This window comes from Anastrepha ludens, chromosome 4 (genome assembly GCF_028408465.1).
Source record: "Anastrepha ludens isolate Willacy chromosome 4, idAnaLude1.1, whole genome shotgun sequence".
Taxonomy (NCBI): domain Eukaryota; kingdom Metazoa; phylum Arthropoda; class Insecta; order Diptera; family Tephritidae; genus Anastrepha; species Anastrepha ludens.
This window is the reverse complement of record NC_071500.1, coordinates 14,818,742-14,836,745: the sequence shown is the minus strand read 5'-3', so window position 1 is coordinate 14,836,745 and position 18,004 is coordinate 14,818,742. Positions and strand designations below refer to the sequence as shown.

Here is an 18,004-nt window from a genome sequence, read left to right as displayed (position 1 = left end):
GATTTATTGCTAATCATTACATACATATATGAATGCAATTTTAATTTTCAAAAAGCATTAAATCTAGTGCTTAAAGTATTAGGTTGGCAACTATGACAGCACTCGTCGAAAAAAAATCAAAAATGACTTCAGGGTTCGCCTAATTAAAGTAATAAAACGTTGTTTAAGGGTGAGATAAATTTATTGATTAATTAACTAATAGATTTTCGGTTCAATCTCTTGAAATAATTTGAACACGAGGAGCGAACTTAGGTATCTTGAGTCGACTTGCTTACAGTGTCACATCGTGTCTACGAGTCTGGCAACATTAAGGACGTAATGAGAAGTGACAAGTAAGCAAATAGTGACGTTTGACGTTCACTTTGCATCCACATTTATTATTTGTGAAGTTTAGTTATTTATGCGAAAATATTAAAAATGGTATTTGTAAAAAACTGGGAAGATTTTGAAATTGCTGCTGAGTCCATGTACATGGCGAATCCACAGAACTGCCGATACACAATGAAATACGTCCACTCGAAGGGACACATACTCCTGAAAATGACTGACAATGTGAAAGTAGGTGCAATGTTGTTGCTTACACGTAGTTATTCTCACTTTATAACTTACAGTGCATCCAATACAAAGCAGAAAATATGCCCGATTTGAAGAAAATCGAAAAGCTTTCAGGCAATCTAATGGGACATATGGCATCCAAGGAGTAATAAAGAGCAGCAGAAACAAATTTGAAGGGGTGCGAAAGTGGGCACAGAGTAATTTAAATTTAAATAGCATCGAATTAATGCTAGCTTTGAAACCACTTATTGAGTGGAGTTGTAGACGGCTAGCACCGTCTTTTATCGAAAACATTTCCATGAAATGCTTTTAATTTATTGTTAAATGCGAAGATAATGATATATAATAAATCCTTTCTTTTTATAGTAAAGTTAATGATCTATATGGTGTTGTCATCTCACATATCTGCTTAATCAATTCAAATGTACATTGGTCCCTGTTCTTGGGCTCAGTCTTATAGTAAGTGCCCGCAGCCGAAGATGAAAGAGAGTGCCAAATGTTTCATTCTATGAAAATTACTTATCGTTGTTGGGAGCTCTGTGGAACTACCACGAATTACATTCTATCCTTCTTGTGAAGGTACTACATTTTTTTTCTTCTTGATTGGCGTGATAACCACTTAAGCGATTTTTGAACGAGTTTAACAAAGCGCGCCAGTTGTAGCAGTACTAGCATATGCTGGACATATGTTTAGTATGTTGGGGTCAACTCTGGATAAGTAGGAGTTTAACATGTTACAGTATCCCAAACGTAATTGTGTCAAGGTTATTATTATTATTAGAAGGCCATTACGCACTGCGACCAGAGTTGATCTATTGTGAAAGGCCTATTTTGTAACCCTAGAGTTTTAGGCTTTTTAGAAATTTTAGCACAGTTTTGGGTTTGTTGTTCCAAAGATTGCATGGAGATACTACGATACCACCAAGGTGGTGAAGTCTTTGTCTGCCCAACGCAGGACATTCACAAAGCACATGTTCTGAGCTTTCTATGTCCATTTCGCAAAAGCGGCAGACATTGGTCTCGGATAGACCAATGTTATTTAGATGGTACCTCAGGCTGCAGTGTCCTGTAAGGTATCCAGTTAAAAGACGCAGATCTACTCTGTTTAGTGAGAGAAGTTTGTCAGATATTCCTTTGTTGGGACTTAGGAATAGTTTAGCTTGACGCTGACCGGCACAGTTTAGCCAGTGTGCGGCAAGTTTTCTTTCTTCCCATTTCCTAAGGAATTCATTTATGTGGCCTTTTGTTAGTCCACAGAAAGACTCAGGACCAGTAAGTTGCATATTTGCTCCTTGTTTTGCAAGGTCATCAGCCATTTCATTTCCCACATGTCCTTCATGTCCCGGAATCCAACATAGTGTTACTGTGTTGAGGTTTCCTAACGTATTTAGAAGGTTTAGGCAATCATTTACCAATTTAGAGGTGATAGTTGTTGATAGAAGGGCTTTTAGAGCCGCTTGGCTATCTGAAAGTATGTAGATATGAGTACCTCTCATTTTCCTCCTAAGGCATTCTCTCACACATATTTCGATGGCATGTATTTCTGCCTGGAATATAGTTGGGTAGGATCCCATCGGAATCGATTTTTTGAATTTGGGCCCATTGATTCCTGCCCCTGTTCTACCATTTTCCAATTTGGACCCATCAGTAAACCATAGCTGGGAGCCAGGTTTGAAAGTGATAGAGTTAGTTCTCCAGTCTGTTCGTTCATTGATTATAACTTGGAAGTTCCTGAAGAGTATTGGTTTGGGTGATAGTATATCATCCCTATGAAGAATGGGACTGTGTAGGAAGTCTTCTAAGATCTTTAAATGTCCTTTCATATTCCCACTTTTAAGTTCAGATATACAGTGCACTCGCGATAACTCGAACTAATTAAAACAGGCGCTGTTCGATTTATCGAATTTGTTCGACTTATCAATTGAGTGTGCTATGTTAAAAAAACAGACATCGATATCGATTTTTCGATCGATTGTTGAAAATGGAAGCCAGTAGAAAATTTCTGTAGTATAGTTTCGTTATACGAATTACATTTTGGTCCATTGGCTGGATCAATGGTGTCACATTCGGCGGCATAAACATAGTTAAAATTAAACCATCCTCGGACTTTAATTCGATTTCGTTGGGATGTGATGGGGCATTATCAATTAGAAGAAGAGCCTTCTCAGGTAGTCCCCCATCTTTCAAATATTTCCTTACCTAAATATTAAAGTCATTTAACTTGGTTAAAAAAATTGTTTTAATGAATCTGGATTTTACCTGCGGCACGAACGAATTATGAAACCAGTCTTTGAAAATCGCCGAAGTCATCCAGGCTGATTTGGAATTTTTGTACTCCACCGGACAGTTAAAATTTTTGAAAACACGAGGATTTCTTGCTTTGTCAATAACGAGAAGTTTAAGCTTATGGTTGCCGGTAGCGTTAGTGCAAGCCATAAATTGCCTTATCTTTCTTTTTTATAAGACTTATGGTGGACTTGGCTACCCCATATTCCTTCGCTAAAGAAGTAACACTACGTCCACGTTTAATTTTGTTAAGGACTTCAGCCCTCTCTTTTAATGTTAAACACTTCAACCTTTTACGATCCATTACTCACGTGCATTGATACACTACAAATGGCAAATTTAAAGCAATTTGGTCAATGCAAGATGTTGTTCCCAGAAAACTAACGGGATATTAACGCCGAAATATTCATATGGACAATACACTAGTATACATATAATTTATATACATAGACTATTACATATGTATCTATGTACAAAATATACATGTTTGAAAAGAATGTGTGTACAAATAAATTTGTTTTTTTGTTCGAGTTATAGCGCTTTTTTATTGTTCGAGTTACAAAGAAGTCAATAGGGGGAAAAATGTGTTCGAGTTAGCACGTCGTTCGACTTAGCGGCTATTCGAGTTACCGCGAGTGCACTGTACCTTTTAGTCTTAAGGCACTCGAGCGAGCTTCCCTTTCAATTAGAATTGGAAGCGGTGGTATGTTCAGGAGCACACCCAATGCATCCGTGGGACACGTTTTCATAGCCCCTGTAATGCCAACACATACCAGGCGATGCAGTTTGCTTAATTCGTTTGCCGCCTTTCTTTGCTTGACCTTGGGCCACCATGCTAAAGATGCATAGGTGACTATGGGTTTTACAACTGTGGTGAATGTCCAGAAGGTCATTCTAGGGCTTAGTTCCCATGTCTTGCCAAAAAGCCTTGTACAGGCAAAGAATGCCCTTGTGGCTTTTGAAGTAACTCTCTCAATATGGGAGTTCCACGTAAGCGTTTTGTCAAGACTAACGCCAAGATAGTTCGCTTCTGTCGAGAGTTCAAGTGTTGTTCTATTAAGGGTCGGACATTTGAGATTTATGTTCCTTCTCCTAGTAAACGGTACAAGAGTTGTTTTGGATGGGTTGATGGAGAGCCCTTTTTCCGTGCACCATTTGTTTATTATTGTAAGGGCTTGCTGCATGCGATCCGAAATGGTTTCCTCATGCCAGCCTAATACATAAACTACTAGGTCATCAGCGTAACCCTGAGTGTGAAATCCTAGGTTATTCAGTTTGTGGAGAAGTTCATCTATGACTAGAGTCCACAGAAGAAGTGAGAGTACGCCACCTTGAGGGCAACCTCTTGTGGCTTTAATAGATTTGATTGTTCCTCCTAGTTCGGTGCTGATCGTCCTAGATTTCAGCATGAATATTATCCATCTAGTGATGGGTTCAGGTACCTCCTTTAGATATAGGGCATTATAGATTGCCTCATAGGAGGTGTTATCAAAAGCTCCTGATATGTCAATAAATGCACATAGAGCTATCTGTTTGGACTCAATAGCCTTTTCAATAACTGTTACCAGGCTGTGTATTGCAGTCTCAGTGGATTTTCCCTGTTGATAGGCAAATTGAAGTCGATGCAGTGGGAATTTAGCTAGATTGTATTCCCTAATATACTGATCAACTATCTTTTCCATTGTTTTGAGGAAAAATGAGCTGAGACTAATTGGTCTGTATGATTTAGGCAATTGTTCGGGTTTTTTCCCTACCTTTGGAATAAATACGACCTTAACCTCAGCATATTTTGTAGGCAAATATCCTAGCAGTAAGCTTGCTTTGTATAGGCTGGTCAAATTAGGGATAATATGGTGTGCACCCTGCTGTAAGAGACAGGGGAATATCCCATCAGGACCAGGAGATTTGTATGGGCTGAATGTTGATATCGCCCATTGTACCCGCTTTTCATGGAATAGCTTGTTTGCTAGTTTTAAGTTCTCAGCACCCGCAGATGTAGTAGTTTCTGCCGGTACAGAGATCTCGTCTAGCACAAGTGATCCAGGGAAGTGAGTGTCCAGCAGAAGTTGACTGGTTTCCTCTGGATTCCTTGTGTAGCTTCCGTCTGGGTGCTAATGCCGTTTGAGTGATCTTTTAGTAGGGCTTTTTGGATTCGAACAGCATCCGGAAGACTACAAATCTTTTCAGAGTGATTCCTCCAAGTAGCCCTTTTAGATTTCCTCAATTCTTTATTGTAGTTGGTTAGGGCTGTTGAGTAGGAGGACCAGTCCCCCATTGCTTTAGCTCTATTCCATAGGGTTCTTGTTTCTTTACGGAGGTTGGAAAGTGTACTATTCCACCAAGGAACATTTCTTTGTGGCTTTTTCACTTTTACTGGGCAACTTTCCTGAAACGCAGATATTAGGTTTGAATGTAGTTCGTTCGATTCGAACTCAAGCTCAGATATAAGCTGAATGTGACGCTTAGAGCAGTTAACACTTTGTTCTAAATGGAAGTGAAAGTAGTCCCAGTTAGTTTTTCTGGGGTTTCTGTAAATTGTCATTTGTGGTTTGGTTGCACCTATATCGAATCTAATATGTCTGTGATCCGACATAGATGTTTCCTCTGACACATGCCAATTTGAGATTTCGGACAAAACATTATGGCTAGAGAGAGTGATGTCAAGGACTTCACCTCTGATTGCATTAATGAATGTAGGTTCGTTGCTTCGGTTTAGGATTGATATATTATACCTAAGTAGAAATTCAATAAGGTACTCACCTCTTGGATTGATGTTTGTGCTTCCCCACGCTGTGTGGTGCGCATTTGCATCACAGCAGAGGATCCACCGGAGACGTTTTTGCTGGCAATATTCCACCAGGGCTATAACCTCCCTTGTTGGAGCAGTGACCTCATCTCCTGGAAGGTAGGCGGAGGCAAGTACTACCTCATGCTCACCTTTGCTCGTTGGCACTTTTACCCAAATCGCCACCAGGTCTTCTGTAATGAACTGTGATATTGGGATAAAGGTTAGTTGATTATTTATTATCAACGCCGCTCTGGGACGGTCTTTGTTGGCAGCATATATCAACTTACCGTTTACGCTCTGGAGTCCCAGAACGACTCCTTTACGTACCCATGGTTCTTGAATGAAAGCTACATCCAAGAGTTCTTGGTTAAATCTCTTCGTAAGCACGTCCGAGGCTGCTTTTGCGTGATGGAGATTTATTTGAAGGCATCCGAGTTGCCTTCTGGTGTTGTAAGATTTACGCTTAGGCCAGGTCATCTAGTGAACCTTCGTTTGGCAATGGCTGCCTTTTTTTTGCCTCCGTTGCTTTTCAGCAGGACTGCTTCCTCAGCGGACATCTGATCCCCTCTTCGATCCTTTTTGTGGCTGTGGCTGTGCGCTTTTTTATCAGCCTGCAGCGGGGGTCGCATGCGAATACCCTCGGCCACGTTATGGCGCCATGTGCCGGATGTTGTTGGCTTTCCTGCCTCTTGTCTGGAGCAGCTGGCCTTTTCGTCCTGGGCTATTGAAGCCGTTGGAGTCAAAGTTCCCGCTTCCTCAGAGCTTTTTTTCGCCGAGGGTTCAGAGTCCTTTTCGATAACCTTAGGCGGATCAATCGGGCCTTTAGATTTTGGCCGAAGTTGGGTTTTACCGAACCCGTAGTTCAGCCAGTTGTTGGAAGTCTTTATGACTTCTGCGGAGATAGGGTCGATAGCAATGGTAATTTCTACCACAGTACCCTTGCGCACTCTGTTGAGCACCCGCCAGTCATTTGTGTTGAGGCCCTCGTTTTGGCCGTCGAGGAGGCTAATAATATCCTCAGTTGTGGTGCTGTCCAATTCTGGAAAGTGACCAACGAAGATTTGTGGGCGCGGTATGTCCGCTTCCTGCACAATCTTCAGCTGTGCATCTTTCCACGGCTTCAGCTTAGGAACTACTTCCTTTAGCCAACTAGCCGTTTCATCGCAGCCACATGATATAACTATATATCCTGGGCGAAAGGTGCAGCTATTAAATTTGGGCTTTGCAGCCCCAGTCTGCTTTTTCCTTATCGCCTCCAGGATAGCATGTTGTATGGCCGTTAGTCTCTCCGTCGACCATACCGTAGTTGGATAATCATGAGGAATTATTCCCAACTTCGTGCTGCACGCCGCGTCTTTGTAAGACATTTTTGTTGAGTCTACCTTGACTTCTGGATTAGGCACTGCTGCCTTTGGCCCTTCCGTTTCGGTAGTCTCTACTGCCTTTTTTCCAACGCTAGAGCTCCCCTGTAAATTGGCACGCTTAGGGGAGCTTTGCTTTGGCGTGGTGCTGCTGGAGCGTTGTCGCTTCAGATCAGCTGGTTTTTGAGCCAACTCTCTTGCCTCGTCGATGCTGTGACCTTTTCTCAGGAAGTACTTCAGGCGTTTTCTGGCGGCACCGCAAAGCCGCACCTTGTCTTCGTCCTTTCTTCCTGTGTCACAAGTGGGAGAAGATAATAGTTTCTCCTCTTCCTCTGGTGATATGGTAGCTTTGCCGTCTGGCCCCAAGGCCACGTCGTCAACTTCCATATCCGTGATTTCGCTGACAGTTGGAGGGCATTGTTTGCCCTTAGCTGCCTGCGATGTTGTAGGTAGTTCGGCACTATTTACCGAAAGGTCGTTATCGACCTGGTTTATATTGGGCACTCCTGCCTTTTTTAATGAATTGTTTAACTCTGCCATGTGGTCCCACGAGTGAAGGGGAAGGGAAGCTCGAGCCACGACAGTGCCCCGGTGTCGCGGTAAGGCTAATTACAACCAGAGGGCGCCCGATATCTGGAAGTCACCGTTATAAGACACACTTACGTAGTGCCATTCATCCTATAGGCACGGTTCGAATTACACCTAGGATTACGGGTTTTTTCGAGTTATGCCTCTCTAGATCCGCCATTTTTGGTTAAAAGCAGGGGCACCTCGTGCAGGAGTGGCATTCTGCCACAATGGTCGGTCTTTAGGCTACTGGCACAACTGCCATACGCCTCTGTGTGCATTTCCCCAAGAAGCAACGTACACTTCACCCCCTGTGTCAAGGTTACGTGGGCCTTTCGGGGTAGCTGGAGCTCTTCATCTACTGCGGATGGTGGTTGGATTCCGATTACGACATTCGGGTGTCTGGAGCTTAAGAAGGTGGTAAGAATATCCCGATGAATGTCGTTAATTGTCTGTCTAAGCACTGTCCGGTCCAGTAGTTGTCGATTTGTTTTGTCCTGGATCTCGTCGGAGTAATTAAAGTGGGGCCTCCTGACGTGCCTGGGAGGCGACTCTGGTTCAAGCAGGTGTCTACAAGGGTAAAACCTGCGGTAGCACCCTAGTATAAACTGTTTGCTAAGTAGTCTGTTGTGGTGTTTTACAGGGAGCATCTGTGCCTCATTATGTAGGTGTTGTAGAGGGGACATCAGGAGTAATCTCGTCGCTGTCCGAATAGCAGTGTTTGGCAAGTCTGGAGCTTTATCAACTGCGTGTCACTAGTTCAAGGTGACAAGACAGGCGCAGCATAGCTTAGAACCGGCCAGCTAATTGGTTTAAATGTCGATAGCAACATTTCTTTGTCTTTGCCCAAGTACTGCCGGCTAGCGATTTGAAGTCGTTGTTGTTGTTGCAGTTTTGGACTTAAGTACCAATCGCGGTTGTGTGTGCAGAGAAGGAGATCAAATTTACGAAGGTCACTCCCAAAATTTTGGAGTTGTTTACAGTCAGTATTGGTGTGTCGTCGACTTTGACCTTGAGTTGTAGATTGACCTTCTTTGTCCAGGCGGTGAAGAGGGTCGCCGTGGACTTAGTAGGGGGAAAGTTGTAGATTCCTCGTAGTGAAAACGCGAGAAAGACAGGTGAGTGGACTATAAACGTTATAGACGTCCCTGGTTATCAGGGAGCAGCTAGCGTGCAGTTTTGTCTCTTGGACCGCAGCTATTGTGATTCCATGACGGCTCATGGAGCCAATTATCTCATCTATCTTGCTCATAGGTAAGTATGTTGTAGTTGATTTGGAGAAACTTGAAGCTCCTCGGGAGGATTATCGGGGTATGAGGGATTGGTCCTGCTGTGTGTTCCGCTGTTGTTATTGCGGCATGATTGACTGATATTCCGGTCTGTGGCTGGAGCAAGAGGGCCGATGAGGCTGGGACCTGAGGGTGGGAGCAACACGTGGCCACAAACCGTGTGGACCCCTCCCTATGTGACTCAAGGCCTGAGCAAGTCTTCAGGTGGCACCACCCTTTTATGGCAAACGCAGCAATAGAATACCTCTGGTTTAGGGTTGGGTTCGATACCAGCTCTGAAGAGAAAGGTAGCCGGTTCTACGTTACCGCAATGACTCGGGTTTTTCCCTACCAAAGGCTGTCGCCCCAGTAAACTAGCCCTGTCTATTGTACCGTATCCGCCCCTCAATCTTTCGTCACAGGAGCAAACCTGCTGCAAGGGATTACTTCTATTCAGGGCTGGCGGTGAACCCAACCCTGGACCAGAGTTATTCCATTGCTGCATCTACCACAAACGCCTCCACCCGAACTCCACCTCGGTTAGGTGCAATAAGTACAACGGGTGGTAGCGTCTTAAGACCTGTTCAGGACTACGACGAAGTCAAGTCCACAACCGAATTTGCGCTCCTTTACATGACAGCTGTAGTAGACGTTGCAAGGCCCCAATGCCCCTTTTATCTTGCCCCGTGCATCGCTTCTCTGAATGGCAGTAATACCAGCCTTTGCTCTTACGAGGACATCAACCAGCCGGCAGAGACACATTCCGCATTAAAGGAGCAGGCATTCCATTCAAATCATAATCCTTAGTTCGTTTGCAAGAGTCGTAATCAGAGTAGGCAGTTCTCATCCGAGCTTTTGTTTTCATTTTCATTGGGGGAGGATTTTTACGTGATGGGTCTCAAACCCATCGTATAACCAGAGATCCTGAATTACTTCGCCCTCTCACATTAGCTTGGTCTCAAACGAATGTTCGGAAGCTTCTCAGAGGATACTTGGGCGATACCATCGTGGCATACATATACATACATATGTATGCAGTTTGTTGGTATTTTATTTGCATATTTAAGAAATGATATAATTATAATTAAACATATTTTTCCCTCCTGCGGATTAGGGGTTAGAATATACCCTCAGTAAGGCATACTTGTTGTAAAAGGCGACTAAAATCCGAGCATCCACTCGCTTTACTCAAGACAACCCAGGGCCAAGTTGTGGAATTCTGCTCCAGCCTTTGCTGGAGTTAATGAAGGAAATACGTATCATGTTAATACTTAACGTTGTGGATGTAAAATCCCGTTAAATACTTGCTAATTTTCAAATTTAAAAATCTAACTCTTAATATGCCATACCATGAAGTAGGTCACAATGGAATTATGATTTTATATAAGACCATTTATTTCCATCGAAATTTTAACATTGAATATAAAAACATATAATATAAAATCAAGAATGGTGGATCGTGTTATTCTTGCCTATTCTGAAGCTTTAATTTTTATAAAATTAATATATATATTTGAGGTTGTCTTACCACAATTGAATTCGCCCTGCCTATTGCTTTGTTTAATTCACAATGCCCAACTGATTTCGCCCTATGTCAAATCAAAAGAAAAATCGAAGAATGTCAAACGCAAGAGGTAATTAGAAAAATTTTCATGCTGGCTAGTTGTATCAGACGAAATTGGTCGATATAAAATTCGCAATTACGGAACAAAAATGAAAATTATTTCAAAAACACATACATTTTTTAATAAATGAGTATGGAAGCATAAAAATGTGAAAAGTGAAGTTCATAGTGATTGTACCATATTGCAATAAATCTAGTCAAATAATAGTGACAATCAGAGAGGGAAGGCGTTTATATGTATATATGTGTTCGCAGTCTAAATTCATTCATCAATAGAAAAAGAAAATCGCAAAAGTGAAATGAAAAAAGTGATAACTAATTAGAAAAACATATATCAAAAATATAAGTGTACTATGTGTTTAATAATAAATCGAAAGAAATTAATGAAAATATTTTAAAGTGTAAAAAATCGACGTTGTGGGTGGTGGATCCCAGGCTGGTTGTTGGAAAGGACGACGACGTAGGAGAAGTAGACCATAGTGTGAGTAGCCTTTTTCGCCACTTTCCCCCGCCCACACCCCTTCGTATTTCAGCAATCCTATAACAAGTGGCACGTCATCGTATGGGGAGTAGTTCTCCTTCGATTTAACCAAGTATGTTAAAAAAGTGTTGGTAAAAAATCACACAAGTAGACAGTGCGCGTGAATTGGAATTAGAATAAAAAATACAAATAATCAAGAGTCACAATGGACGACGACACAATGCTCAACAACCACGGACCTCAGCCTGGAGCTGAGACGGTTTATGGCACCGAGGACAACAATATGGTCATGTCAGAGAAGGTTCGTAAGACAGTTGATAATGTTTGCTTTTATTAAAAGGAATAATGAAATAATATACAATATATAAAAAATCTATTTAAAAACAACAACAAAGCATTGCCACGTTGTGAGTTGTTTTACAATCCCAAGATTTGAAATTAAATCAACACAAATTCATATGTATATACAATTAAGGCAATTGTTTGTACATACTTATGTATGTATGTATATGCATATGACAAATCAAATATGTAAATATACACGAATTTTTATCTACGCTGATTTGGTTAAAAGTTATTTAAACTACCGACAGATAACAATTCGCCGTTAGTAATGGAGTTCATAAAACTCTAAGTATAGTGTAGAGAAACGAATTGGTTTTGTATCCCTTAAATTATATTGAATTTTTTTTTGTTCTAACTATGAAACATGAAGAGATTGGTGTGCTTATCAAAGGAGGAAGCCGATTAGTAGTGGTTGACTTCAAGTCGCATCACGACCACTGGCTGTAAAACCTGTCAAATTTTGAAAAGGCTGATAGACAATTCGACATTCAGCACAGTAAATTACAATGGTCCCACTAGGATAGTGGGTAACTACAGCGGCTCTGCTGAATTAAGAATTGCTACCACTGGTCTAATTAATAACATGTCGACCCAGCTATTTCTTGCATCAGGCTATTCACCCATTATCGCCTCGATTGACAAACCTGCCGATTGTATTTCCGCGAATCACCGCTCCAATATTAACTTTAATAAAGCTGAATAGATCGGCTTTGAGGAATTCACCGTTACACATTCGCCGCTCTTCCCGTACCCATCGATATACGCGTGGGTGAATGCTTATTCCGCAAGGTGATCACTGCTGCTGCAGCGCTTTTTAAGGAGATTATGGGTAACTGGTAGATAAATTGAAAACGTGCAACTTCCACCCTGGTGTGAGTAAGCTGTAGTACACCTTAAGGTATCTGTCAAATCTTATAACGCCTAACGACACAGTGGCAATCACATTCCGTGATTATGTTTCGTCGGACACGAAGTGGCACTTTCTACTACATCCTTCAGTTGACAGATACCAGAGCCGTGTTACCAGACGGTTTCACACAAAGCGGTGAGATTCAGGTGGTCATCAAGAAAACAAATGCTGCGTCCATCCAGTCGCCTGGCACACGGTGCATGAAGTTTCAAATCTGCCACAGTTCTGTTGTCAGACCAGTCACGCGATGCATCTGAGGTCTCTTTGCAAAATCTTCACAGTGAGTATAGTAGAGCAAACAATTCCTATTAGGATGCTATAGCAGGAACCACACCTGCAGATAATTGTTGGAGATTGTGTCACCTCCCAGGCACGTCAGGAGACATCTCTTCGGTTTAACTGACAGCGCTTAGCATAACTTCCACTGGACCTATTCACAGGCAGGCTATAAAAGGCACTCATGGGGAATCTCTTACCACCCTTATAAACTTCTATCCCAGAATACCGTGATTGGAGTCCAACGACCACTCATAAAGGACTAAGAATTCTATGTGGTTCGCAAGACCTGCATCATCTTGGCACAGAATCGAGCAGGACCTACTCAATATACATAAATTCGGCATGGGAAGGTACTCCACACGACACTAACCACTTATTCCCGTGCCCTCCCAAGCTCACTCAAGTAACACCCCTCTCCTTTTGGACTTCAAAAAAGAAGTCAACGTAAGTACAGGAATAAATAAAATAAATAAACAAAAAGGAGATTAGAGAAAGTGAAAACAAGTTATTTTTAATCAAAACTTTATTGAACTAAATTTTGAAAAAAAAAAAACATACTGCCGGCAGATAATATTTCGTAATTATTCGTGCTTTCACAATTTAACAGGCGGAACTTAATTTTTGAAATTTTTTTATTTATTTAAAAATCACAATATTCACCAAGACGGTGAAGGGGGTAAAATTTCAAAGAAATTCTTTCCTTTTTGGGTTCGAGAGGGGAGAATTTTTATTTTGTTTAATTTATTTGTTTGTTTCATAAATATCGACACAATAAAATTGAAATTAAATAAATTTAATTAACTGATATCCAGATATGCAATTTTTATTGCATTTCTTTGTTTCTTAATGTTTGAAAATATACAACATTTAAATCATTAAACTTATATTTTAATTATTGGCTAGAAAAAAAGGTTATATTCAAGCACAGACAGTCGATTCATTGCAATTCAAAGTATTGAATCTATTAATATAAAGTTTTAAAATTTATATATGCAATTATTTATTATATATTTTTTTTTGCAATTATATTTTATACTATATTTGTCCATTATAAAAAGAAATCAAAATCTATATTTAATGTGCAATTTATTAGGAGTTATTGAATTTTAATAAATGCATTGAAAAGGGGAAAACGCTTAGATACAACGACTGGGATTTTGAAAAAAAAAAAAAAATTAATTAATTAAAATACGTTGAATAATAATTCAACGTCCCTGAATCATCTAAATCAACTGGAAAAGAGCGGCTTGAGGATGATAGATCAAGTCTGTCTTCTATCCTGCCACCAGAGTTATCTTGTGACTCAACTGGCCTAAAACTTCGTAAACTGGGACGTCACACACCAGGTCGTTCCCGTCCACTACTTGTAGTGACCCCAACTGCAACGGATGCAATCACCTTACTCAAAAGTAAGCCAGCTGATGGTAACGCCATCAAACCGGATCTCACTCCAACACAGCAGGAATATCTGAAGAGCTTACGCTCTGACCTTGCCTCCCTTGAGAAGAATGGTGATTTGAGCAAGACAATAAAATATGTGAATGGCATACCGAAAATAGTAACAAAGAATTTTCGTTCGATCAGAGAGGAGGAGGAAAGTGACAAATCTCACCGTCTACTACCAGAACGTTCGCGGTCTACGCACAAAACTCTGTGAATTTCTCAAAGCCACGTCAATTAGTCACTACGATATCATCTGCATTACCGAAACCTGGCTACAGCCCGCTATACATGACGGTGAAGTACTGGACCCCACTTACAACATCTATCGCAGAGATCGTAACCAGGCAACGAGTGGTTGTCAGCGTGGTGGAGGTGTGCTACAAAACGGCACATTCAAGTAGAATCGATTCAAATCAAGGAGAACAATATTGAGGAACTCTTTATTAAAATTAAGATTAACAATGACAATCTTATTTTAGACTGTGTCTATATACCGCCACATACCACGTACGAAGCCTATCACACGCACTTATCTGCTATCTCTTTTCTTTCCGATAGCTTCCAGAATGCCAGTCTATTGGTCCTTGGTGACTTCAACATGGCAAGTAGCTCACCCAGAAATGAATGCACGAGATTGTTATACGACAGCTATTCTACATCCGGATGCAAGCAATGCAATCGTGTATTCAATGAGCAGGGAAACTTACTCGACCTTTGCTTCAGCAACACCGGCACAATCCCGTATGGAACTGTTGCTCTGGTTCCTGAGGACAAGTATCACCCGGTCCTAGCCTGTCAGCTCAACTTCCAGCCTAGCTTAACACCGGTCGGTATCCCTAACTATGCTTTCAAGAAGGCGGACTATGCCAGCTTGAATGTCTTTTTTATGAGAACCAATTGGACAGATTTATACCAGCAAAAATCTGTTGATGAAAAACTGCGTTGGCTCTACAACATTATTCAGGAAGGTGTTACCCAATTCGTGCCGGTTTACTTCAGCAAACCCAGTAGATTTCCACCTTGGTTTTCTAGGGAATTAACTGAGAAAATCATCCTGAAAAAAGCAGCGCACACACAGTATAAAAAACAGAAAACCAGGCAAAACTACACACTCTTTAGTAACCTGAGACAAGAGTGCAAAAATCTCTGCAACAAGTGTTATAATGCGTATGTTGATAGGGTAGAAGGGTTACTGAAAGGTGATACCAAAGCGTTCTGGAATTATATCAAGGATAAGAAGCGAGGAAACAGTGACATTCCAGCATCCATGGTCTGGGATAATCAACCAGCATCAAGTGGCGTAGAGATCAGTAACTTATTTGCACAGTTCTTTAAAAGCATATATGCACCGGTGTCTGACGATAGCGTAACCCTAGCACACTCACACCCTTACACGCAATCGGTAAACTTAAATGACTTTGAGGTTACCTTTGATAATGTCTTTAAGCAACTGAACTCCGTAGATCCTAGTAAAGGTGCGGGACCTGATGGCCTACCGAATGCCTTTCTTAAGAACTGCGCCAATGGCCTCTGTGAACCGCTGACACACATTTTCCAATCGTCTCTGCAGTGTGGTGTTTTTCCTACAGACTGGAAACTCTCGTACATCAGCCCCATTCATAAAGAAGGTCCAAAGAATACAGTCACGAATTATCGGCCAATCTGCATTCAGTCGGCCTTGGCTAAACTTTTTGAAAAGCTGATCCTACCGAAACTCTCTGCTGCTTTTGATCCAATCATTACCACAAGGCAGCATGGTTTTATTAGTAGGCGTTCAACGTCAACTAACCTTTTCGCCTGCACCAACTATCTACTGAACTCACTGAATATCAACACCTGTGTTCATATCAGCTATACTGACTTCAGAAAAGCGTTCGATCGAGTTGACCATGACATCTTGCTATACAAGCTCAGGAAATATGGCGTTTGCGGCGAAGCGTTAGACTGGCTTAGGTCATATCTAGCTGGTAGGCACCTGCAGGTCAAAGTGGATGGCCACCTATCCAATGAATATGTGGCTAACTCTGGTGTTCCGCAAGGTTCTCATCTCGGTCTGATTCTTTTCAGCATATTCGTGAATGATATTGGTAACGACTTCAACTCGGAATACCTACTCTTTGCAGACGATCTTAAAGTTTATCGATCAATCACTAGTGTGCTGGATAGTCATCTACTACAACAGGACGTCCATAATCTCTCTGGCTGGTGTGCAAGGAACAAATTGGATCTCAACTTTAAAAAGTGTGCTGTGATGTGCTTCTCGAGATCGCGCACTCCCTTACTTGCTTTTAAGATACTCGGATTTATAACTAGGAATAGTAAGGACTTAAAGAATCCCTACTCCCTGATTTGTCTTTTCAAAACTCAAGTTCTTCCAATACTGGAGTACGGATCCATAATCTGGTCTCCATACACTGAAGCAGGCATTACTAGACTTGAAAGAGTGCAGCGTAAGCTCTGCAAGACCTTAGCCTTCCGACATTCATCATCAACCGCTTCAGCTACAGAAGATATCTACATTCGGTACAACATCAACAGTCTGCGGGCTCGCCGTCGCATAACTGATCTGGCGTTCTTCTATAAAGTGGTAAATGGTATTATTGATGCCCCGGAAGTACGCAGCTCCTTCGAGCTTGCCCCGGCTGGTCTCACTCTTAGGAATAGTCGTCTACTGAAAATAGTCGCTACTTACAAAAGCTACGTCTATCACGGCCCGTGCAATAGAATAGCCATCAGCGTCAACTCACTTCATGGTGTTCTCGATTTCTATGGTGGAACCTACGATACTTTTCTGCGAAATGCCAAAAATATCATCCTATAGATTTTTCACAAGAACCGTCTGTCCCATATTCTTTATCATTGTATTACTTACCAGCCCTCTATAAATTCTGATTCCGTACCCTCTTTTTATTTGTATGTATATTGCCGATTGGCGTTTGTTAAATAAATAAATAAAAATACAGATACCTCAACAAGCTATTACCGTTTCTACTCTTCCTCTTTGACCCAAAATTTCAGTGTTCCGAGGTGTTAACATAAAATAAATCAGAGCTATCTTAGCTGAAAAAATTCTCAAAGGCGGATGTGTAATGTAAATGGATCCCTTGTTGTAGAACCCCATGTTTTGTAGTAAATTTGGCATTTTATCATTTTGCGCAAAGAGTGAAAAATTAAAAAAAGTACACGTTTTTCTTTATGAAGTAATCAATGGAAAATGTATGAAAATTAAAACGTCGCAAATCATAAATTGTTTGAAAATATAACTGGGGAATATTGGAATATTCATCTATCGGGCGGGTCATATAGCGTTTGCTTTTTGAAGCACCTATTTTTTTGAGAATGGTAACACAAATGACATGTCAAATGTGTTCATAATTTACTTAAAGGTTTGAAATTTACGAAATGGGACGCTATACGCTTGAACAAAATTGGGAAATATTGAAAACCTATTTCCAAAGTGGTGAGTCTTCTTCTTCTTCCGCGGTTACAGTAAATGGCGAGCGTTACCGTGACATGCTCACCGAGTTTTTGTTTCCAAAAATTGAAGAGGATGACATGGACGACATTTGGTTTCAACAGAACGGTGCAACTTTTCACACTGCCAAAGTTACGCTCGAACTTTTGGCTACCGTTTTCGAATTCCGATATCAATTGGCCGCTTCGGAGCTGTGATTTAAGCCCGTTGAACTATTTTTTTTGTGGGGAGCCGTTAAGGACAAGTGCTATGCGAACCATCCAGAGACGATTAATGCTTTAAAACACGAAATCGAAGTTGCCATTCATGAAATTTGAGCCCAAACAATCGAAAATGTGCTTAAAAATTGGGTTGATCGAATGGTCTACTGTAAAGCCAGTCGTGGCAGTCATTTGAACGATATTATTTTTCATTCATAAATGACAATGTTCAATCTTCAAAATAAAAAAAAAGTTTGAAAAAATATTGATTAGTTTTTTTTTTTATAGCCGATTCAAAAAGCAAATTTTACATGGCCCACCCTATAAATATATGTCAACTCATCGAAAAGTGACACATCCCCACGACAGTCTGTTCTACGTAACTGGAATGACCCGGTTTCTTATGCGACGAAGGACCGACT

The 18,004-nt window shown here is 41.1% G+C and overlaps 2 protein-coding genes across 14 annotated transcripts in view; both read left to right on the top strand.

The window, feature by feature from the left end:
* The first annotated feature begins 334 nt into the window (after window positions 1-334).
* LOC128860644 (signal recognition particle 9 kDa protein) lies at window positions 335-930 on the top strand. Its single transcript, XM_054098282.1, has 2 exons — window positions 335-558; window positions 612-930. Exons 1-2 carry the CDS (start codon window positions 418-420, stop codon window positions 702-704), a joined length of 234 nt encoding a protein of 77 aa, XP_053954257.1. The 5' UTR covers window positions 335-417; the 3' UTR covers window positions 705-930.
* A 9,528-nt stretch (window positions 931-10,458) lies between these two features.
* LOC128862010 (JNK-interacting protein 3) overlaps window positions 10,459-18,004 on the top strand; it is a 45,263-nt gene continuing 37,717 nt past the window's right edge. For all 13 annotated transcript variants that reach the window (XM_054100385.1, XM_054100391.1, XM_054100388.1 and 10 more), the window contains exon 1: window positions 10,459-11,231. In XM_054100385.1, the coding sequence (XP_053956360.1) occupies window positions 11,136-11,231 (96 nt within the window). In that variant the 5' untranslated portion in view covers window positions 10,459-11,135. The remainder of the gene's footprint in view (window positions 11,232-18,004) is intronic.